We start from the raw sequence: 26,097 nt of genomic DNA, 5'->3' as shown, positions 1-26,097 counted from the left end.
TGTATCAGTAAAGCAATAAACATACCATCAGCAATAATCATCAGTATGCCTATGTAGTTCTGTATCACAAAGTCTGAGAGACTCTCCATATAGAAGGTAGAAGTATAACCTTTATTCAGACACCAAAGAACCATATCCCATAACCAAATGTTCATCTCCGACAGCCAGTTAGCCTACTTTATCATAACAACAAGGAGCCTCACCATCCCAAAACCTCTATGACTCCCTGATGAGGTCTTCCCCAAATACAAACTCACAGTACAGCTAAGTCAGCCTGTTCAGCTCTATCACAACGGCTGCCATTAGCAGCCATGATTGCCCTCTCCATCCCTCCCTCCCTCTCTCTCTCTCTCTCTTTCTCTCTCTCTACCTCTACCTCTCTCTCTCTCTCTCTCTCTCTCTCTCTCTCTCTCCCTCTCTCTCTCTCCCCTTCTCAGCATTTCCTGTGATGTAATTTCCCTCTCCTGTCAGGAATCTCCTCCCACCACATGTGACTTGAGCTTCCTGTGACATAAGCAGGTCACATGGGCTATTAATAGGTGAGAAAGATTTTCAAATCTAAATTGCTACTACATTAGGCCCCAAGATCTGTTGTTTCCATTGCATAGGGCAATAGGAATTTTGGGATAACTGGTGTCAACAGAATTTACACAACAATAGAACAGGGATAACACAAGATAAGCATATAAAACAATGTCATCATTCCTCCCTCGAACAAAAGGGGCTCACAGTCTTGGGTTAAGGGGTGAAGGTCTTGTCCTCCAAAGTTTCTTCCTGCTGAAATTGGACATAGAGCTGTCCCTGCCCCAAGAGATTTAAGAGTCCTATGCAAGAGGTCAGTTCTTTAGCAAGCTGGCATCTGGAACTCAGTTGATGCCAGGTCCAGGGATGACACATCACAGTCATGGACAGGACCAAAGATGACACATCACAGTCATGGACAGGTCCAGAAGTGACATCCTAACACATCAGAGGGTGATATCTGGCTTAAGCAATCAGGCATCTGCAGGTGGATGGTACTAAGCCTGCAGAAAACAAATCTCACAAACAAATTTAGCAGACAAAAGCCTAAAAGAAACAAAGAGACTATCATAGCCTTATTCATGAGAAAATACATGAGTCAAGGGTACAGTTTCATAATTATTTTTTCCTGGGTAAACTACTGTTACAGTATTGTCTTTCCCATGTGCTATAATTTCTGCAGCCTTTGGAACATTGTCCATCTTCTGTTTTACCCATATTTTAGCTCCCAATTTTATTCTATCAGTAGAACCAAATCCTTTCCTCTGATAGTTATTATTTCACAGGGAATAATAATCAATTGAACTATTCTATCATTTTTACACAACTGTATAGGTTCTTCACCCAAATTTTAGAATATCACTACAATTTCTCCTTGATAACTAGAATCTATCACTCCAGCCAATACATGTATTTCTTGAGCTGCTAATCCTGGTTTAGGTAATATTTGTCCACAATGATTCTTAGGGATTCTCATACACATCTCAGTAGAAATTTTTCTTATCTCTTTTCTATCTAACCAAAAATCCTCTAAACAATGTAAATCATATCCTGTTAAACCACGTGTTCCTTGATACGGTCGTGGGACATCTTCCCACACAGTAGAATATGCAATATTTTGGATCTTATATATCTGATGTTTTCTAATTTGCAGATTCGGGGTCATCATTCTGGCTACAGGTGTACTTCCTCCTAATGGTCTGTTATTCAAATTATGTAAAGCAGTGAACAAATTATCTTTCCAATGTTGATAAGAATTATTAGAATTTAACTTTCTTAACTGTTGTTTCAACAATCCATTCCTTCTTTCTATCAACCCAGATGCTTGTGGATAATATGGAATATGATATATCCACTCTATATTGTTCAATACATAATATCTCTTCATCTCATTACTTTGAAATGTGACCCATTGTCACTTTGAATCTGCACTGGGGTTCCATAATATAGACTTATAATATCTAGGTGTTTTTCTGGATTGCATTCTTTTATGGACAAGCCACTAGTACACCTGAATAGGTGTCAACACAAGTACATATAAATTTGCATCCTTTATCTTGGGGTAGTGGTCCAATATAATCTATCTGCCAAATCTGGGCTGGAACTTTTCCCCTTGCTATTTCTCCAGTTACTACCCGAGGAACAGTTCATTCCTTTTCCAGTTGACATATATGACAATCCTCTGTTATTTGCTTCAACAATGAATAAGAGATACTAATATCTCAATCTTGTGCCCACCGGTGTGTGGCCTGGACCCCTATTAAGGGGACCGTGGAATAGCAGCATACAAGGGTGGAGTTACTTTATTCAATTGTCTATAATCCACTGTCATTTTCCGTGTTCCATCTGACTTTCATACCAGCCATACAGGATTATTCTATCGAGTGGTTATAGGGACTAACACTCCTGCTTCAACATATTCCTTTATATTATTGGCAATTTCATCTTGCCCACCTGGCACACGATACTGCTTCAAAGTAATTACTTTAGAAGGTTCAGGTAAAGTGATTGGGTTCATATTTATTTTTCCCACCAAAACTGTATTAACTCCTATCTTCCTTACTGCAAATTGATATCTCCCCTCAGGCAAATTTAGAGTCATGCCTTTCAATATATCTATTCCAATAATGTGTTCAGGAATGGGTACAATGACCACAGCATACTCTTTCTTAGGCAATTGTCCAATTTTCCTCATCAGTTTGACTTGTTTGGCTGATATTTCAGCCCTTCCTAGTCCTGAGATGATAATAGGTGTTCCATGCTTAAATTTGTCAGGGTTTCTATAAATCAAGCTGGTCTGTGCCCAGGTGTCAAGCAATGCCCTAGTTATAGTATTTGATCCATTTTTCCAATATATAGTCAGATTAATATGGGGTCTGTAATCCTGTCTGTGTGTTTCTTTAATTTATGCTGGGACTCAGCCTATTCCCTAGTTTCCTTGAAGGTGTGACTCACTTAGATACAAGGGTTCAAGATCTATAGGATTTGTAGGGGCAGTTCTTACTTCTCTATTCCATTTGCTATTAAGCCCCTTATCTTGGTACATTTTGCATAGCTCATCAGTTGGAATACAATCTATTCTTCTAAAATGAGCCTCTGCTTTCAATAGAGCAGTGAACATTTCTTTTCTTGTCACTCCACTCCAACGCTGAATCTGCTGGCTATGTACCCCTCTCTCCTGAGGAAATTTATTATTTCCCTAGTCTCCTAAGTCACTTAACTGTGAAATCTCATACAGCACCTCTGAAAGAGGATTCCCTACTTCTACAATCAGCAAAGTCAGAATTACGTGTTTATAAGTTGGGGGGGAGGGGGAGGGAGATGTGGTTTTAACAATCAAATTCCTATGAGAGACTCCCAAGGGAGTTTCATAACAAACTTTGGCATTCCCCAACATAATAGCAGTCTTCATTACCTCCTCCTTTAACTTTCTTTACAGTCCCTAATCGAATACCAAGGCCTATCTGTAGTAGGCCACATAGTATCAGTAGGATATTCTCTTTTACAGCCTGTCACAGCCAAAGCCAACAAATTGGTTGTTTGGTTATCTCCTTGCAAATTATAATCCCTAAAAGCTTGCTGTACAAAAGAATTCTGACTAATACTTGTGAATCTCATACAGTCCACAGCATCCATAGACACTCCTGCAGCCCCTTCATCACTGATTCTCACTATCCAAGATATTAATGATTCTCCTACTCTCTGGGTGAACCTACTCAAGATATCTGATTTCCTGCTGTGTAAAAATCTTCCCAAATCTCCCTAAAAGCAGTATTATGATCCTGTGTTTCTTGCTTCCTTTGCTGTATGGGGCGTATTTCTGTTTGAGAAGTCTGGTATGATACTGAACATGATGCTCAGGAGCATCATACCACAAAGTATCTTCTGCTTCTGATGTTGTATCCTTCTGTCTAGATTCTCTCTCCTTGTTACCGTGGTAACCAGACTGGCTACTAGATGCTACCTGGGCTGAACTGAGGTGCATTCTTGGCCTCCTTGTCTCCCTCTGCCTTCTAGCTGAATTTACAGCGGAGTTAGTAGATTCCTGTTCTACCACCTGAGATTCTCCATCTTGCTGTGGTATAGGAGAAACATTCTCACTTGAATTAGCAGACATTTCAGTAACTGCCTGGCTCTGAGTTCTCTCTCATAATATTCTGTCCCTGCTTTCATATATAATATGATAGGCTGTGAGTAAACCCCAGCCTCACCTAGAAATCGCTCTTGGCATTCCCATTCCTGGCTCAAAGATAACTTCTCTGAGACATTGTTCTAAAAATCTAGGTCCTCCCATCTGTAGCTTCTGTTTCCAGTCCTCACACAAACCAATACCTTTAGATCATTCCCTTGCTAGGGAGCAATAAGTTGCATCCTCCCATCCTGGGAAAACCATTTCTTCTTTTAAAGCCCTTCTACCTCTAAATAGAGATCTTATACCTTGCAATCCCATCCTACTCATCACCAAATAATGTATCAGTAAGGCAATAAACACAACATCAACAATAATCATGAATATGCCTATGTAGTTCTGTATCACAGAGTATGAGAGACTCTCCATATAGAAGGTAGAAGTATAACCTTTATTCAGACACCAGAGAACCATATCCCATAACTAAATGTTCAGCTCCCACAGCCAGTTAGCCTACTTTATCATAACAGCAACGAACTTAAGACACAATATCACAACATGGAGCCTCACCATCCCAAAACCTCTCTGACTCCCTGCTGGGGTCTTCCCCAAACACAAACCCACAGTACAGCTAAGCCAGCCTGTTCAGCTTTAACTATCACAATGGCAGCTATTAGCAGCCATTAGCAGCCATAACTGCCCTCTCCCTCCCTCCCTCTCTTTCTCTCTCTCTCTCTCTTTCTCTTTCTCTCTTTCTGTCTGTCTCTCTCCCTGAGCATTTCCTGTCAGGAAGCTCCTCCTACCACATGTGAAATAAGCAGGTAACATGGCCTATTAATGGGTGGGAAAGATCTTCAAATCTAAATTGCTGCTACACCATGCTAGGCTTTGGAGATACAAGGACAAAAACAATATAATCTCTGACATCTAGGAGTTTGTACTTTAATCATTGTCCTCCTTGTAGCTACTACTTTTTTAATTTTTAAAATTTATTTTATTTTTAATTTATAGAATAAAGCAAGCATTTCTATAACATAGTATAATAAAAAAGATGGTAGCACAGAAAACTACAAATCTATTATGTACAATGTGCTATTCTTTTTAAATATATAATAAAGTTATCATGTATATATCTTTTCTTCCTTCCCTCTGCCCCCTCACCCTAGAAATGGCTATTAGACACAAATATCAGACACAAATATATGTATATATGTTATATATATATATATATATATATATATATATATATATATATATATATATATGTATCTACACACACACATACATAAATACACACCTATATATGTAAAATCATTCTATGCATCTATTTATCAGTTCTTTCTCTGGATACAGTTAATTTGGGAATTTTTAACAGTCAAAAGTACTTATTCGCTTAAAGTTGTTCTTAAAACAATATTGCTGTTACTGTATAAAATGTTTTATTGGTTCTGCTCATTTCACTCTTCATTATTTCATGTGTCTGTCCATGTTTTTATAAGCTCACGGAACTCATCATTTCTTAAAGTACAGTAGTATTCCATCACAATCATGTATCACAACTTCTTCAGCCATTCCCCAATTGATGTACATCTCTGTAATTTCCAATCCTTTTGCACCACAAAGAGAGCTGCAATAAATATTTTAGAACATACAGGCTGTTTTCTTTTTTCCCTAATCATCCTTGGAAATAGGCCTAGTAGTGGTATTGCTAGGTGAAAGGGTATAGGCAGTTTAATAACTCTTTGGGCATACCTAATTCCAGATTGTTCTCCAAAATAGTTGGATCAGTTCACAGTTCCACCAACAATGAATGTGTCCCAATTTTTCCCAATCCCCTTTAACATTTGTTGCTTTCCCCTTCAATCATTTTAGTAAATGTGATAGTTATAAAATGATATCTCATGGTTGTTTTAATTTGCATTTCTCTAATCAATAATGATTTAGAGCACTTTTTCGTATGACTATATATTGTTTTGATTTCTTTATCAGAAAACTGCCTATTCATATTCTTTGACCATTTATCAATTGGGGAATGATTCATACTTTTAGAGATTTGACAAAGTTCTTTATATATTTGAGAGATGAGACCTTTATCTGAGAATCTGTATACAAAATTTTTTCCCAGTTTTCTGCTTTCCTTCTGGTCTTGGCTACATTTGTTTTATTTGTACCAAAACTTTTTAATTTAATGTAATCAAAATTATCCATTTTACACCTCACTCTGCTCTCTATCTCTTGTTTATTCATAAATTGTTTGCCTATCCATAAGTCTAATAAGTAATATATCCCGTGTTCTTCAAATTTTCTTGTAATATATCTTTATATCTAGGTTGTGTATCCATTTGGACCTTATCTTGGTAAAGGTGTTAGATATTGGTCTATGCCCAATTTCTGCCATACTGCTTTCCAATTTTCCATGATTTTTACCAAGTAATGAGTTCTTTTCCCCAAATCTTAAGTCTTTACACTTGTCAAATGCAAGGTTATTATTTTCATTTGCTGCTGTAAATTCTATATATACTCTGTTCCATTGATCTACCTTTCTATTTCTTAGCCAGTACCAGATGGTTTTGATAATTACTCCCTTATAGTTTAAGTTCTGGTAATGCTAAACCTCTTTCCTTTATGTTTTTTCATTAATTCTTTTGAATTTTTCCTCCAAATGAATTTTTTTATTATCTTTTCTAATTCAGTAAAGTTATTTTTTGATAATTTAATTGGGGTGGCATTAAGTATATAAATTATTTAGGCCCAATTGTCATTTTTATTATATTGGCCCTGCCACCCCACGAATAATTATTTCTCCAATTATTTAAATTGGATTTTATTTGTAAAAAATAATTATAATTTTGTATGTATAGTTCCTGGGTTTGTTTTGGTAAGTATACTCCCAGGTATTATATATTGTCTAAAGGTATTTTAAATGGGGTATCTCTTACTATCTCTTCTTGCATGGTTTTGTTTATGAGATAAAGGAATGCTGATGATTTATGTGGATTTACTTTATCCTACCACATAGCTAAAATTATTAATTGTTTCAACTAACTTTTTAGTTGAGTCTTTGAGATTTTCCAATTATATCATCATATCATCTGCAAAAGAGATAGTTTTATTACCTCATTCCCTATTCTAATTCCTTATATATCTTTTTTTTCTCTTATTGCTATTGCTAGGATTTCCAATACAATATTGAATAATATTGGTGACATCCTTGTTTCACACCTGATTTTGCTGGGAAGGCTTCTACTTTATCCCCATTACAAATAATGCTTGCTGATGGTTTTAGATAAATGGTATTTTGTCAATTTAAGGAAAAATCCATTGGTATCTATACTCTCAGGTGTTTTTAATAGAAATGAGTGTTGTATATTATCAAAATGATATCTAATGATATAATCTTTTTTACTTTTATTATTAATATAATATAATATTAATAGTTTTCCTTAGGTTAAACCATCCTGCATTCCTGGTATAAATCCCACTTGTTCATTTAATAGTTCTTAATATTTTTGCTACTTAAGGGTAAAACAAGAATAAGACTGCTAAAGGTTTTTTGTCTAACTCAGTTTATTAGGCTTTTTAATCGTGATGCTCATTTTTTATTATACATTTGTAATAAATGCTTTAAAAAGTCATGCATTTGAAATCTACCTTTTCCCCATTTTTCTTTCTTCTGTTATTGGTGTCAAGAAGTAGGTAAATGGCTCTAAAGCAGATAGCATGAGGAAGTTAGGTGAACAGTTAGTAAGTAGAATTCATTCATTAACTACATTATCAGACCCCAACTTAGTTCAGTATAAACTTAAAGTGGGATTGTTCTCATCAATAAATAATAAATTATACTCAATAATACTCTTAGCACTACTATAGTATATCTTACATATTATGCTTTTCTATCCAGTGATAGATGTTAACTCCGTATAGGGTTTTTTTTTAATCAAGTAATTTTTGATATAGCAGTCAAGCTGTTTTTATTTGAAAGGTTTCATTTGAAAGGTGTATTAGTCTAGGGATACAATGCTTATCTTTGTATTTTTTATCAACAGCTTTTACCGGTTTGTTTTGGAACCAGAATTGACTCCAGGGCCCAATAATATTCTTTCTTTGGGGCCTATGGCAAAGTTCCTAGAAATGCCTGAATCACCTCTTCTGACCCTCAACATGATTACTCCTGAAGGCTGGTTGGTTGAAGCAGTACACAGTTCCTGTGACCTTGATAATATTTACTTAAAGGATGTAAGTTGTAATTTCCAGTTATTTACAAGACAGCCAACCAACTAAGCTAACTTCCCATTCTAAATTGATACTATTATGTCCATAGAGTTGGAGTGGCAAGATGCAATAGCTCAAAGAGTATATATATACTTCCCATTCTAATCTCACTGTTAACATGAAGTGTACACCTAGCTCTTCCAGATTCAGCATCTCAGATTCAGTAGTCTTGAACACCTTTACTTACTTCATAAATAATAGATTCCTCATCAGTTCTTTAGCCCATTTCAGACCTTTTGAGTGGAATGGAAAACTTGGACAATTAAAGACCGCTACCTGTAAGTAAAGGGAATCACCTATTACCATAGACTAATAATTGAGGAAACACAACCTTGGCAGGACAGACATACATATACAAGTATATGGAGATAAATAGATATCGATGTTTATATCAATGTATCTATATCTATATCTATATCAAGTTCAGCTCCCTGAACTTGAACTTACATGTTACAGATTGCGTACCCATGGGGCAACCACTATCCCCAGCTCAAAATACTCTGTGTGTTCATACTCCTAAAAGTATAGTTCATAAGCCTCAAACTGTATATTCATCATTAATAGTCAGTCAGTAGACACAGTTAGCTTAAAGCAAAAAAGCTTTAAAAAATATCTGGGACTGGTAATCATATTTCCATAGCCATACATAGCCTCAATAAAAAACTGGCCACACACAAGAAGTATGCTTTCACTTTCTCTACTTTGACTCCTCGACTCTTTGCAATCTGGCATTCTACCTCATTCCTCAATTTAAACTGCTATCTCTGAAGTTACCAATGATCTCTTACTTGCCAAAACTGATGTTTTTTTTTCAGTATTAATCCTTCTTGACCTCTCTGCTGCATTTGATACTGTTGACCACCCTGCCTCCTAGATGGTTTTTCTTAAGTTTTTGTGACACTGCTTTCCTAGTTTGTCTCCTAACTATCTGACTATTCTGCTCTATTTCCTTTGCTGGCTCATGATCCACATCACGGCCTCTAATCATTGGTGTTCCCCAAGGTTCTACTCTAGGTACTCTTCTCTCTATATATTCTCTTTCTTGGTAAAGCTATTAAGTTCCATAGATTTAACTATCTTCTCTATACAGATCTACATGTCCAGCCCCCATCTCTCCACTGAGCTTAGTCCCAGACCACCAGTTGTCTATTAGGCATTTAAAACTGGATGCCTCAGAGATATCTTAAACTCAGCATATCAATTTAAAATTAAGCTATCTTTCCCCCTGAGCCCTCCCCTTTTTTAGACTTCCCTAAAGGGCAGATAAGTGGTACAGTGGATAGAGCACCAGGCCTGAAGTCACAAAGATTTGAGTTCAAATCTAGCCTCAGACATTTACTAGTTGTGTGACCTGAGCAAGTCACTTAACTTATATTTGCTTCAGTTTCTTCATCTGTAAAATGGGGATATTAATAGCGTCCACCTCCTGGAGTTGTTATGAGGATCAGCTGAGATAATAATTACAAAGCACTTAGCAGTACCTGGTACATAGTAAATGCTGTCTAAATGTTAACTGCTATTATTATTAAAGACACCACCATCCTTCCATTATCTCAGGTTTGTAATCTCATCTCATCTTCTACTCTTCATTCTTCCTTGCCTTACATATCCAATCAGTTGCCAAGTCTTGCCATTTCTACCTTCACAGACTCTTTCATTTATGATTCCTTCTCTTCATTCATATAACTACCACCTTAGTTCAAGACCTCATCACCTCTTGTCTAAATCACTATAACAGCTTCCTCACTAGAATCCCTGTTTCCAGTCTTACACCACCCTAGTCCATCCAAGGTAATTTCCTTAAGCACAGATCTGACCATGTCATTACCCTAATCAACCAATTCCACTGGCTTTCTGTTGCCTCTAGAACAAAATGAAAACTCTTCTTTTTAACTTTTCATGACCTGGCCCCAACCTACTTTCCAAATTCCATATATATTATTCCCTCTCCAGAGCTCAATGTGTAGTCTTTTCAAGTTGACCTTCTCTCTTTTCTTCACACACATTTCATTTCCCATCTGTAGACCTTTATACTGACTGAACCCATGTGTAGAATGCCACTGTCTCTTTGCCTCCATTTCATATTGTCTCACTCTTCATTTAAGATATTGCTCCAATATTATCTTCTGCATGAATCTTTTTCCTGATTCCCCAACCTAAACTACTTTTTATTTAACTAATGTGTGTGTAATGTATGTATATATACATACATATATATATATACACAGACACATATATATATATATATACACATTTATTAATTTTCTCTATATGTGCTGTTATTTTACGTGTACTTATTTTCTACTACACTGGAATACTAAGCTCATTTCATGAAGGGATTGTTTCATTCTTTCTACTTGTATCCCTAAAGCCTACTATATTACCTGGCCCTGGTAGGCACTTAGTATTGATTGATTGATTGGGAATATGTGACCAAGATAACTCATACCTACAGCTTCAAAGGACACTTATATCCTTTTTCTTTTTCTAGTCTTCTCTGTTCCCTATCTTGGCAAATCGCCAAGATAGGCTCCTTGGGCCAGTTCCACAAGAAAGCTTTACTAATGATTCTCAAGGTTTGTTCTCCCTCTGCTGCCATACTCTTTAGAGCTGTCTCTGCTATCTTTCTTTGAATCCCTGAACATGCTCTATATGGGGTCTGGTGTCTCCTACAGAATGAGTAGCTACACTACAAGATCCCATGGTTGATTGGTGTTGTGAAAGAGAAAGAAAGTCCTTCCCCCACCCACCTACTTTCTGGTAGAGAAGCAAGGGGGAAGGCAAAGAGTGAACCCCTGTACAGACCTTGGTTCATCCTCTAAAGCTAGCTGTCTTCTAGACTTTCAAGGTTCATACTCCACAAAGCTCTTTTGCTTCAGTTGTCTTCCAAGGTTGATGGGCTTGTTTTTATAGGACACCAGTCACATGGCTCTCTCCAGTCAGCCAAAGGCAAGTTGCTTCTATTAATTCCATGAAAGAGAATTTCAAACTTTGTAAAGGGTTAACAATGCAAAAGCTTTTCTTCATGCTTCACTTAAAATGGTTAGCACCATCTTGCCCCTTTTGCCTTCCCCTTCTATGATTTCATCAAGTGGAAAGGAGGGGGGGAAAGAGACCAGTTGAGCAGGCATGTTATAAATTCTAGCTCAAGCCATATTCAAAATAAATGCAAAATAATTTTTTGTAGGGGAGAGTAATAGCAGCTGGAGGGATCAAGAAAGGTTTCTTCAATCAGGTAGTATTTAAGTAGAATTCAAAGAGTTGGATGCTATATTATTCTGCTACTGAAATTACCTTTATAGATACCTGTTAAGAATATTTCTATAATTTGTTTCTTAACCCTCCCCCTTATAAGCTAATACTACTAATAAGACCAGTATGCGTTTATAGAACAAAAACAAAAATTACATTCTTCATCTTCGGCACAAGGACCATAAAGACCAAAAGCCCCAATCAGGCAATCCTAGGACCATTGGTTTTGATATCAAAGGTCTTTGAAGTTATTTAGTCCATATTCTTCTTTTTACAAATGAGGGATGAGGCCCAGAGAAGTTAAATGACTTGCCCGTGGTCATACAGGGTAACAAATGTCAGACATGGATTATGAAAACAATTTCTCTGACTCTAAATCTAGTCCTTTTCCCACTGTACCACAGTAAGATCAAAGGAAAAGTCAGAAAATCATAATGTTCCCCATGGCATAGTAATTATGCTACCCCCCCCCCCCATTACATATACATAGTTAGAGACTTTTATCTCAGCTAGAACATTGTGAAAAAGAGTGTGTGGAAAGACCATCATTCAACCATTGATCTGGGGAGAATTAAGAGAAGACAGAAAGGGATTTTCCTCATTCAAGCCTGAGTGAATATATAGAGAGTACTCTCCCAGACATAAATAATTGACTTGAATAGTTGAAATTAAGTTGAATTTGTGTAACTTAATCTCTTAAGGGAATGTGGGTTCTGTAATAATAAATAACCAGTGACATTTCAAATACATAAACTAAGGAAGTATGGAAACAACTTTACATTTAATTATTGCTAAACATGGTCCACAGCCTACAGTCAAATGTCTCAATGATTCTGGTACTATAAAGGGTCCTAAATATACTAGGGAATGTAGTTAGAACCACAATGAACAAGTAGTATTGGAAATGTCTTTTAAACACCTTGTGTAGTAGCAATGTTGCTTGCAGCTACCATAGAGGTGTAAGGCCTATAGCACCAGCACACAGGAGGGTTGCTAGCACAAGTTCTTTGATCTGCTTTACTAAGGAAAGATAGCTGTTTCAGGGGTCAACAATCTTACTTTCATTAAACATGCATATATCATTCACTTAGTTCAGGGGAAAGTCAGCACCCTGAACTTCAGAGCAAATACAAACAGAAATTACAAACAGAAAAAATAACACAAATCAACAGACTTCTAACTGTCTGACTATAGCAATACATACAGTTACCAGAGAGAGAAGCACCAACATCTGGGTTTTCAAAGCTGGGGGGATCCTTAACAGCTACCCAGAGTCTCATCTGGCCAAATCACATGAACACTCTTTCAATAAGTGAGCCCCAAAGCAAAATGCTAACCTCAGAGTATATATATACGATTTCCAATCAAGGACTCTTGATTCAAAGATTCAATCAAAGGCACCTGATTTCCTTAGTACTGAGAAGCACTCCAAAAAAAAGCCAGCAAAAATTCCCACTTTGATTGCCATTACACCATGTAACTTAGACTCTTGCCTTGATAGATATTTTCCTGTTTTTTTCCCCTTTGCATTCTGACAATGCCATACTACTAGCTCATAGTTCTGTGTATTTGAAATGTCTCCTTCCCTTTCCCCACTAGCCATCCTTTTTCCCCCTTCATAGGATCATAGGAGTCGAGCTGGAAGGGACTTTTGAATCCCTTTAGTTCATTCCCCTCATTTTACAGATGAAGAAACTGAGACCCATAAGGGTTGAATGACTTGCCCAAGATCATACAAGTCACAGGGGGAAGTACTTCAGTTCAGGTCCTTTAACTCTAAAGACAGGACTGTACCCACACCGGAGTTCCCTTCTGATAGGCTTCCAAGTCTGCACCACAGAGTTCTCTGCTATAGTACCTGGCCAGAACAGGGTTCCTCTGCTTCTCTTCTCCTTTTGCCTCTCCCTCAGAGAATATGGCCATGTTTTCCAACTAATTCAGGTTTGTGTTCCTAATAATAGCTAGCATTTATATAGCATTTTAAAATGTCCTTTAAAAATACTATCTCATTTGATCTTCTCAACAGCCCTGTAAGATAGTTGTTATCATTATCCCCATTTTATAGATCAAGAAACTGAAATATAGAACAGTTAAGTGGCTTGCCCTGGGTCACACATTTAGTAAATGTCTGAGACTGAATTTGAACTCAGGTCTTCCTGACTCTAAGTCCAGCATTCTAGTCACTATGATACTCAGCTGCCTAATATATATTTTCCTGGCATTATTCATACGCCAAGTATAAATATCATCAAAATTCAGTTCATACTTCTGTTCTGTTTCATCAGATTGATTTTGCTCCATTTAAAAATAGATTTTGAGAGATCCAATTCAATTCTGGCTCTTTGGGAACCCTCCTTCCCCTTCTACAGGCAAGCTAGAATTCTCAGGACATCCTTTGGAATCATAGATTTGGACCCTTCAGGGAAAATCTAAACCAGAATTTATTCATGTATTCCTTAAGAGTATTGCTAGTCCAAATAGTTATACTCAAGTTGTCTCTTTAATGCTGTAGCTAGAGTACATCCTTCTGTTTTTACATCCTTGTCTTTTGGTCATCAAACCAATAAGCATTTATTAAGCACTACTATGTGCCATATCAGTTGTTGGGGATACGAAGAACTACAAAAAGGTAGTCTCTGACCTCATGGAGCTCAAAATTTAGTCTGGAAGATAACATGATCTTTACAAACAAAATCTGTAAGGACAAATTGAAGATAATTGAAGAGGGAAGGCATAAGTTTTAAGGGGGACCTAGAAAGAATTCTTGCAGAAGATATGATTTTAGCTGAGTTTTGAAGGAAGTCAGAAGGCAGAGATGAGGAGGGAGAAAATTGCAGGTATGGGGTCAGCTTATGAAAATATGCAGTCAGGAAATGGAAAGTCTTCTGTAAAGAACAGCAAGGCCACTGTATCGCAGAGTATGTGAAGAAGAATAAGGTTTAAGAAGACTAGAAAGGAAGGAGAGGGCCAGGTTATAAAGGGCTTTAAAAGCCAAACAAAAAGAAGTTATATTTGACCATGGAAGAGAGAGCCACTGGAGTTTATTGAAAAGGGGAGGTGGGGCAGTGTTACATGATTATACCTCCACTTTAGGAAGATTGATTTGGCAACTGTGTGGAAGATGGACTGTAGTGAAGAAAGACTTGAGTAAGGGAGTCCAACCATAAGATTTTGAAATAGTCCAGGTATGTCCAGGTGATGAGGGTCAGTTCAAGATGTCCAATAGGCAATTAGAGATGTGAGACTAGAAGTCAGGAGAGAAGTTGGAGCTGGAAAAGTAGATCTGAGAATCATCTGCATAGAGATGATAATTGAATTTATGGCTAATGAGATAACTAAGCAAAGTAATATATAAGGAGATAAAAATAGGTCTCAACACAGAGCCAAAGAGATATTCATGATTAGCTTGCATAACCTGGATGAATAGTCAGCAAAGGAAACTGAGAAAGTATCATCAGATGGGTGGGAGGAGAACCAGGAGAGAGTAGTCCTAAAAAACTGGAAAGAAGACAATATCAAAGAGAAGAAGGTGATCAGCCAGTGATAAAAGCTATAGACAAGTCAAGAAGGATGAAGGTGGTGAGAGTGACATTAGATTTGAGATCATTAAAAAGAAAAGAGATCATTAGAAGATACGGATTCTCAGCCCAAATCTTCATATTCAATTTGACCCTTCAATACTAAATACACAGTATATCTTTCTGTTCCACAGCTTCTTTGCCTTACCATTTATTACATAAGCCAAGATGGTTTTGTTCCCTGAAATGGGATACTGTAATGTTAATATCATGGGATAGAAAGGTGATGATGTTTGCTCTTTAGGACTAATCTAGAAATTTATACAGTTCCATAATCTATCAAAAACCAAAAGATTTCCAAAAAAAGGATGAAATTGATTATAAATACTCTTCCCTTTCATTACATATTGATAAAACTATTTCTGGCTTATGGAATTCATATTGTGAGAGATGAAAATGCCCTACTTGAAGTGTAAAATATTATCTTCATAGATTGAAGGAATTGTCACAGCAGAATATGAACTAGAATATCTACTGCTTGAAGGACATTGCTTTGATGAAACTACTGGACAACCTCCTCGGGGACTTCAGTTTACTCTAGGCATGAAAAAGAATCCTGTTATGGTTGATACCATTGTGATGGCCAATCTTGTGAGTATTGTGTAGAAGTAGTTATTTTCCCATATCAACTAATTCAACATTTATTAAGCACCTCATTTGTATATAATAGATAGGTATCATGGTAAAGTCAGGGAGACCTAGGATTAAGCTCTTCTTGCACAAATCAACTGTTTGAACTTGGGCAAGGCCCTTAACTCCTTGCTCCAGGCTATCAGTTGCCTATTTGCATAAGCTGAAGAAGCTTCCACAGCTAACACCACCCAAATAGATGAAATCACCACTGCCTTACAAAAAATTGTGCAGAATAGTTTGCTAGATCCTGGGAGAAATACAGAGATAATTAACATATGGTTGGTCTTTATTGAGCTCCTAATCTAGCAGAGAGAATGTAACATTTATAAAGATAAATAACTATAATGGAGTCATGAGTTCTATTTCCTCCACAAGTCCAAATCATAGCCCATCTTTTGTGGGTGATGTGTTCAAAGAAATCATTACTTAGAAGCTAAACAGTTGCCTGGCATTCTAGGACTCAAAGTTTTTCAGGTTGGTACGTACAGTCTGTCTGCATTTATGCATCAATCAGGTGGTGTTCAAGAACTCTGCATCATGTTTGTGCTACAGTGAAGCATTGGAGTACAATACTTAAGTATCACCATACTGTTAAATATTAATGCCATAGGAGAAATACAAAGGGTTATTTAATGTCTAAGAAGAAAGGAAAAATCTTTTCCGGTTAGGGAAATTAGGAGAGATTTTCTGAGTGAGGTGACCATTGAAATAGCCATAATGAGATGGGTAAGATTTGAGAGGGCAAAGATAGAAGGATGGGCAGTCTCTTTCATTAATTAATTAGATCAACAGATCTGCATTCTTACAAGCATGTCCAAGATCTATTAATAGTACAGTTGAACACTGAGGTACTAAGATAAAAATGAAAGAATACCTATATTTTGTGTGTTCCATAAACAAAAGAACAATTGAGAAGTTTAATTAGAAGTGTAAGTAGTAACTGACCCTTAATCTTAATAGATTTTATATTAATATGGTTAAATAATCTTTATTTTATCACTGTAGATCAGTTTTCAGGGAACAAAACTGAATGATATTAGGAATATATTCATTAAAGGAGAAGGAGCATCTTGGTGTTGTAACATTTTACTGGGGAAAATTAGAATCTTCTAGAATTACTTAAACATGAATTATGGTTTCTAGTGCAATCCTGCTTAGAGGTAGAGGTATAAACTAGATTAGATTGAAAGGTTCCTTCCAACCCAATTTAAAAAAAACCCTTTATTAAACCCCTACACTATGTATGATATCATTATTCCTACCTAATAACTGTCCCCTTGGACATTTAAGTCTATTCACAGTACTCTGATTTGATGATTCTCTTTTCTCGTAAGGGATATTTTCAATTAAAAGCAAACCCTGGTGCTTGGATTCTGAGATTACGTCAAGGGAAATCTGAAGATATTTACCAGATAACTATGTAAGTAATCCTATTTTGGAATAACATGATCATCTTATTTTCTGGCTTTTACAAGAAAGTTATTACAATTGCATAATAACATATAGGAAAATGGTCCTTAGCTTTAATGGGTTTGGCAGAACTAAACTTATTATTCCCCTCCCCCTGACCCACCTCACTTTCCTCACTGTGCTGTCAGCCATCCTAGTCTGAAACCTACAAATCATCTTTGACCCTACTCTCTCATACAGAATACATTCCTCATCCTTCTTGTCTTTGACCACCAAAATTTTGCCAAGGAACATGTGGAAACAAAGAGGTTTCACATACTAGAAAAAGCCATTCATTGTTAACTTTTCCTTGGTATTTATGATTTTGTAACTTTGCAGATATGTAGACTAGTGAGGCTGGTAAAGAATTTAAATGTTGAATGTCAAATCAACAATTCAGGACCAAAACTGTTAAAGTAGTTAGTGATAAAGATAGAGATAAAATTAATATTTTGTGAATATGACCAATATAAGTTTTATAAAACAGGCAATTTACCTTGTGACATTCAGCAAATCATTTAACCTCTTTGGGACTCAGTTTCCTCATCTGTATATTAGGTAGTTTCACCTCTCTCAGATGCCTTCTAGTTCTAATCTTTTAATCTACAAGCTTTTATTTTCTATCCCAATGCCCTCATCGAAAACAGAAAGAAAAAAGGAAACCTTAAATCTGTGATCCATTGACTTTAAATATTTTTATATTATCAGTACTATACAGTCATAACCTTTAGCATAATAATATTGGCAATATGCAAATGAGAGTTGGTTAAAGTTTACACTTCATCAGTTTTACTCATCACCATGGACTACAAAACTTGATTCACTTTTATTTTTACTTTTTCTATAGGTATGACCAAAATCAAGCATTTTTTTCCCTCTTAAGTCTTAGTACTGTCATTATTCAGCTAGTTATGGAAGGCTTTTGTAAGGTGATAGGGCAGGCAAGTCTTGATTGCAAATGATTTCACTATAGTACCTTAGTCAATATATAATCATGATAAATTTTTCGACATATAAATCGAACAAAATCATTCCCGGGAAAATCTAACATTGAAATGTTTTTTCTCTAAAGACAAGGAAATGCTTTTGATGTTGTAAACCACTAATTTTAACATCTGTCAGTTTAAGTAAACTGTGAGTGTATATGTTCAATTGTTTATCATATTTTTTATCATGGTAAGTATAATTCCTTCTGTTGTGTTAAAACCCATTCTGCTATCTCTTATTTCACTTATGTAACATACATAGATGTATAAACATTGTATAAACATTTTAATGAATATTTGTTCTATTTTAGAGAGATAGGAAAAAAACATTAAGTGCTTGCCATTTGCCAGGTACTGTGCTAAGTGCTAGGGTTACGAATAAAAAATAAACAAGATAATCCTTGTCCTCAATGAGTTTATATTCTAGTAGAGGAAGATAAAAAGGAGATTGGGTAGTACACTCATAGTGGCATAACTGGCAATGTCCAGGAAGTGCTGTTGAGGCCTAAAACCAAGCTCTCAAAACCCAGAGTATTTCCAAGGTCACCGTCTAATTTTCAGCTCACAAGGGAGTAGAGACAACAGTCATAGAGGAGACTACATGACTGGAGGTGTTGGGGAAGTATGTTTATACAATTAGGAAATTTCCCAGATACTTTAAATAAATTTTCCAAACTTATCAAATACCCCAATAAAAAGATAAATATGAAACTTCTTGTTTTTTCAGACAGAATATAAACCTTTAGCATAAAAAAGGTAAATGTCAGAGTTGAGGGTTATCTAGGAACTAATATCAATATTAGTTAGATAATCTTACCATTGGTTGTCAGGGTCTGACTACTGTTAAATTTTATGACTATTGGTTGACATTATCTACAGGTTAGACTCTAGGTATAACTTTTATTTTTGTATGTTTAAGTTTGTATAATTCAGGTCTAGGAATAGTATATATGTGCCAATATGACTGAAGCATTTCTAAGTGTACTTTCAGGATCAAAATTTTTCTGAGAAATTTTCTTTAGCTACAAAATATAAAATGAATGAGAAAATCATGTGTTTCTTCAACTGACTTTGTCCTTATTATCAAGGGAATTCACAATCATACCTTTATTCTCACCACATTATATTGGAGCATCTACTGATATAACAAATATATCTTAGCATATCTGTCACAGACCTCCATTGACCTGTGACTAAACTTCTTGCTTACTAGCTGCTACCAATATCTGTGTTCATCTTTTTTCTTCATTACGTCTCTCACTCCTGAGTTGATCTAATACTCATTCCAAATTTTGGTTTGGAGACAGACAGATAAAAGTAGTTAAAGCAGTAAATTGACCTCCAAACAAGTTTATTTAGAAGGAACAGTTAGGAAACTGTTTGCAACCTAGCCATGCTTGTATTTGTAAGGATAAGTTTTTTGAACCCAAGTATAAAATTTATATTTACCCTTATTAAATTTCATATTATTTGATTCAGCCTATTAGCTTAGCCGGTTAAGCCTTTATAAAACCTAATCCTCTCATCCATTGCATTAGTTATCCCTCCTGGCTTTTTGTCATCTGTGCCTTTAGACAAGGATAATCAATGTTAAACAGTTGAGTAAAAATCTCTGAGGCATTTGAATGAAGACCTCTTTGCAAGTAGATATTGCCCTCTAATGACTACTCTTTAGGTCTGGTCATTGAGATAGTTTGAAATCCACCTAATTCTTCTACTCTCTAGTCTACTTCTCTTCATTTAGATGGCACAAGAAATTTTGTCAAATACTTTGCTTAAACTTAAATAAACTGTATATAAAACATTTCCTTGATTCTCCTAATGTACATTCTCTCATCTAGAAAGGAAATAAAGTTAGTCTGTCATAACCTGAACTTGATAAAAAAAATGCTGTCTCTTAATGATCACTTTAGATTTCAGATTGTATTCCTTTAATAATAATGAAAAATATGTAAGATGTATTTCTCACCCTCTTAAACCTATAATCTGCTTAGGAATGCATTGAAAGGGTTAAGGATATTTGCAAGTAATTGCAATGTAACATATGGAAGCTATATAAGTACAAAGGGAATGCAAGATAAGCAAGCTAAAAGTGTTACAGCATTAATAATGGGAGGCTTCTTAGAGAAATTATTTTGACTGAATTCTTCTTATCACTATATCAAAACACAAATCTCTCAACTATTTTCATAAGTATTGTTATTAATTAGAGAATAATTGGTTGTTGAGCAACATTGACATGATCAAGATGGTTGTTGAAATGAGGAATTTTTTTTAACACTGTCATGATCTGTAAGATACTAATGCTGATAAATTGTAAAAAGCCAAAATGGCAGAATGGTAAGAAGCAAAGCGGTGAGTTCCTACCTACAAACTCCTCCAAATATAGCTACAAAATGGACCAACCCAAATCCTGATATGAAAATCCAGAAAAAGTTACAATGCCTTTTAATCTAGCTCAGCTAGGGGGAGACAAAAAGGTCTGCAGATACTGGGGGTGAGGATGAGTGTGAACTGGCAGCTTCATCAGACAAAACCCAGTTTTGGGTCACTGATCCAGGGTGGAATGAGAAAGGGATGTGCATATAGAAGTGGTGTCCTTGGATACTGAGGCCCTGGACAATGAGCCAAGAAAGGAGGAAGTTGAAAAGCCATCAGCAGTAGTTTGATTCAGACCCCAGATTCAGATGAAGGTTTCATTTCCAGTATCTAGTCCAATCAGTAGAGGAATAACGAAGAGAGGACTCCAGAGGCTCCAAAGGGCTATCATGCAATTATGCCACTCTGAAACAACAGAGCTTTCCAGCTAGCTCATAGGAGTGAAGTCCAACAGGGGTCTACTTTTGAATAAACTCAAAACTAGGTCAGGAACTTGTGGATTTCAAGTAAGAGAGCAAACAGACTTTGCCCTGGAACAGACCACTTTTTTTTTCAGAGTAACAAGGTTTATTGTATCACAAATAGAAGTGGGGAGATTCTAAGAATCTGCATAGTGCAGTGGAGATAAGATTGGTACTTCTATACAGAAAAAGACTCTGAGAAGATCTGGATGGGATTAAGGAGTGGCAAGTAGCCTGGGGTGGGCCAGGTGCAGACAATGAAAAGAGTTAAGTAATGGGTCCACAATGAAAGGATAGTTAAAGGGATTACTGAGTAGACTAGGATGGGCCAGATGCCTCAGGTGATCACCAGGGGTGGGATTCCTAAAATTTGTGGGAAAGTAGAATAGACCACTTTGGGAGAACTGGAAGCTGTCTGTAATCTGTCCCTGAGATCTGGCAATAACATAACATTCAATATGCCTAAGAAAGCAGCAATGGGATCAACCTTCCCTCTAGAAGTATGAAAGAGCTAGGCCCTAAGGCCAAAGACAAGAAGTATGCTATAAAAAAAATGGGCAAACCAAAAAAGACTCCCCCCATAATGAACTTTTATGACATCAGGGACCCTTAAGACACAGACACAGAAGAAGAGAATGACTCCAAAACATCTACAAGCAATGCCATAGGGAAAAATACAAAAATTCAACTAGAATTCCAGATGAGATGAAGCAAGAGTTCCAGAATGTTTTGTAAATGAAATGAGAGCTCTTGAGGAAAAAAATAGAAAAGAAATGAGAAAATAGGCAATGAGGAAGCAAAGCTATCACTCTTTGCAGATGATTTGATGTTATATTTAGAGAAACATAGAGAACCAACTAAAAAAGCTGGTTGAAACAATTAACAACTTTAGCAAAGTTGCAATATATGAAATAAACCCACATATCATAATTTCTGTATATTATCAACACAGCTCAGAAGGAAGAGATAGAAAGGGGAATTCCATTTAAAATAACTGCAGACATTATAAAATACTTGGGATTCTACTTGCCACGATAAACCCGGAAATTATATGAGCACAGTTATAAAACACTTTTTATACAAATAAAGACAAATCTAAACAATTAGAAAAATAATAATTGCCCATGTATAGAACAAGTCAATATAACAAAAATGACAATTTTGCCTAGATTAATTTACTTATTCAGTGTCATACCAACCAAACTATGAAAGAATTATTTTATAGGGCTAGGAAAAATAAATTCATCTGAAAGAAAAAAGGGTAACAATAATGTCAAAGAAATTGATGAAAAAAAAATGTGAAGGAAGGAGACCTGGCAGTACCAGATTTGAAGTTATATTAGAAAGTGGTCAAATCATCAAAATAATCTGACACTGGCTAAGAAATGGAGTGATGGGACAGTGGAATAGATTATATATAAAACCCAGATAAGTAAATGATCATAGCAATCTAGTTTTAGATAAACCCAAAGAGCCACATGTTGGAAACAAAAACTCACCAATTGACAAAAATTGCTGGCAAAACTGGAAAGTATTTTGGCACAAACTCAGTATAGACTAATATCTCACACCACTGTGCAAGATAAGTTCAAAATGGGTACATGATTTAGGCATAAAAAATGATGGCACAAATAAATTAGGGGAGCATGGGAAAATTTACTTGTCAGATCTATGGATGATGGAAGAGTTTGTGACCATACAAGAGATAGAGAGGATTGTGGGAAGTAAAATGGATAAATTTGATTACATAAAATTAAAAATATTTTGCACAAATAAAACTAATATAGCCAAAATTAGAAGGAAAGCAGGAAACTGTGGGAAAACTTTACAGCAAGTTTCTCTGATAAAGACCTCATTTCTCAATATATAAGGAACTGAGCCAAATTTGTAGAATTATGAGGCAATCCCTAAATGATAACTGGTTAGAGCATATGTAACAACAATACTACTTGCAGCTGCTGTGGGGGTGTAACTCCAATAACACCAGTATACGGGAGGGCTGCTAGTATAGGTTCTTCAATCTGCTTTTCTAAAGGAAAGCAACTTTAATGGGGTCAAAAATCTTACTTTAATCAAACATATGTATGTATATACATATATATATATAATGTATATATTTCAAATATATATGTATATATTTCATATATATATATATATATATATTTCTATTTATCATTCACTTAGTTCAAGGGAAAAGTCAGCACCCTGAATTTCGGAGAAAATACAAACAGAAATTCAAGCAGAAATTACATAAACAGTGCAAATACAAACAGCAAAGATGGTCTGAACAAAAGCAATACATACATAATTACCAGAGAGAAAAGCACCAGCATCTGGATTTTTCAAAGCCAGGGGGTTCCTTAATGGCTACCCAGAGTCTCATCTGGCTAAATCACACAAACATTCTTCCAATGAGTGAGCCCCAAAGCAAAATGCTAACCTCAGAGTATATATATACTTCTTCAGGGCCAGAGGGCATCACAACCTTCATAACCCAGGCTCATGTGACTCAGGCTTTTATGTGACTCAGGTTCAAAGCAGGTCACATAGGCCTATTAAGGGGTAGGGAAGATCTTCAAATTGTATTAACATTAAAGCGTATGAACAGGCAGTTTTCAGAAGAAGAAATCAAAGCTATCAATAATCATATTTTAAAATACTCCAAATCACTACCGATTAGAGAAATTCAAATTTAAACAACTCTGAGGTACTACCTTATAACTATCAGATTAGCTATCATCACAGAAAAGGAATATGATAAATGCTAGAGAGGATATGGAAAAAGAGGTACATTACTGCACTACTGTTGGAGTTGTAAACTGATCCAACTGTTCTGGAGAATGATGTAGAACAATGCCCAAAGTGCTATAAAATTATGCATATCTTTTGATCCACCAATACCACTACTAGTTCTGTATCCCAAAGAGATCAAAAAAAAAAAAAAACAAAAAGGAAAAGGACCTACATGTACCAAAATATTTATAGCAGCTCTTTTTGTGGTGGCAAAGAAGTATAAATTGAGAGGATACCCTACCATTATGTTATAGGAAATGATGAGCAAAATGGTTTCAGAAAAACTGGAGATTTATATGAAATGATATGAAGTGAAGTGGGCAGAACCAGAATAGCATTGCTTACTAATATTGTTACAATGATCAACATGAAAGATTTAGCTAGGCTGATCAATATGATGATTCAAGACAGTTCTAGAGGATTCATGATGAAAAATATCTGCCTCCAGAGTGAGATCTGATGAATTGTAAGTGAAGATTGAAGCATACTTTTTTCACTTTCTTTATTGTTCTTGCTTTTTATTATTTTTTTCAACATGGCTATTATGGAAATGTATTGCATGACTTCACATGTATAATTGATCTCATATAGCTTGCCTTCTCAATGAGTGGGGAAGGGGTAGGAGGGAAGAAGAGAATTTGGAACTCAAAAAAAAATTTTAAATGAATGTTAAAAATATAGAAAAGAAATGAAAGCTAGGGAAGAAAGAATTGGAAAGAGAATTTCCAATTAACACCTTGGCACAACAGTTACAAAACCTTGCCCAATCAACAAATTCCCTGAAAATTAGAATTGACCAAATGGAATCCAATGATTCCATAAGTCAAAAGACTGAAGAAATAAAAGAAAACATAAGGTATTTTGTAGCAAAACCAATTGACCTAGAAACCAGATTGAGGAGAAAAAAAATCAAGAACATTGAACTATCTGAACACCATGACCAAAAAAAGAGCCTAGATAGCCTATTGCAAAAATTCTTTAAAAAACCCAGAGAGTAAAGAGAAAATGGAAAAAATCCACCATCACCTCCTGAAAGAAACCCCAAAAAGAAAACTCCCAGGAACAATGTAGAACTTCTAGGTCAAAGAAAAAAATATTGTAAGCAACCAGGAAGAAAGAATTCAAACATGGAAGAGACCAAGTCAAAATCATACATAATTTAACAGCTATCACTTTAAAGGAGTGAAGTACTTAGAATATGATAGTCCAGAAGGCAAAGGAAATAGGTTTAGAACAAAAAAAAAAAGAACTTACCAAAAAACCACAATATAATGCTGAGGAGGGGGCAGAGAGGAGGGCAGCTGGGGTGAATCTTCAATGAGAGAGCTGCCAATCATTCCTGATGAGAGTACCAGAACTGCAGAGAAACTCAAGTTGAAACACAGAGGAGCAACATAAAAAAGCAAACATGAATGAACAATGATGAAGGACTAACAAAGAAAAATTATTTGCATTCAAATATGGGGAAATGAGACAATGTCCCCTCTGAGCCCCACCATCAACAAGGTCCACAGGAGTATAAATAGACTAGGCTTAAGAGTGTTCCTGTTATATCTTGATCTTAAGATAACAATGGAAAAAGAAAGGGAAGAGAGATATACTTGGCAAGGGGGAGAAAAGGAAAGGAAGGTTAGGAAAAATTATCACACATAATCAAGGTATACAAGTAGATATGCATACACATATAAACAACTGGGCACAGAAACACATTTATTTCACTCAACAGGAAAATAGGAAAGGGGAGAGAGAATGAGAGGGAGGGTAGATTAATGGAGGGATTGGTCTTAAGTAGAACAAACTCTAAGAATATACAACAATATAGTTTTCTTTGAGGTGGCAAAGAATAGGAGTCTGAGGGGGTGTTCATAAATTGGGGACTGGATGAACAAGTTATACTACATAAATATGATGGAATACTATTGTGAACTATTATCAGCATTATGACTAACCAGGTTTCCAGAGGACTAATGAAGAAACATGCTACCTACCTGCTGACAGAGGTGAAGGTCAAAATACAGAATGAGACAATTATTTTTTGGACATGGCCATTGTGGAAATTTGTTTTAATTCATAATCTTTGTAATGGGCTTTTTTTTCTTGTGTATAATGAACTGGCCGCTAGGTGGCACAGTGGATGAATACTT

General features: G+C 35.9%; 1 protein-coding gene across 1 annotated transcript in view; it reads left to right on the top strand.

Moving 5' to 3' along the window:
- UGGT2 (UDP-glucose glycoprotein glucosyltransferase 2) overlaps positions 1 to 26,097 on the top strand; it is a 256,148-nt gene that overhangs the window by 155,143 nt on the left and 74,908 nt on the right. Inside the window, exons 27-29 of the mRNA XM_036755774.1 lie at positions 8,197 to 8,386; positions 15,685 to 15,843; positions 17,220 to 17,305. Of these exons, the coding sequence (XP_036611669.1) occupies positions 8,197 to 8,386; positions 15,685 to 15,843; positions 17,220 to 17,305 (435 nt within the window). The remainder of the gene's footprint in view (positions 1 to 8,196; positions 8,387 to 15,684; positions 15,844 to 17,219; positions 17,306 to 26,097) is intronic.

The sequence above is a fragment of the Trichosurus vulpecula genome, chromosome 4 (assembly GCF_011100635.1).
Source record: "Trichosurus vulpecula isolate mTriVul1 chromosome 4, mTriVul1.pri, whole genome shotgun sequence".
Taxonomy (NCBI): domain Eukaryota; kingdom Metazoa; phylum Chordata; class Mammalia; order Diprotodontia; family Phalangeridae; genus Trichosurus; species Trichosurus vulpecula.
This window is presented reverse-complemented; position numbering and strand designations above follow the sequence as displayed.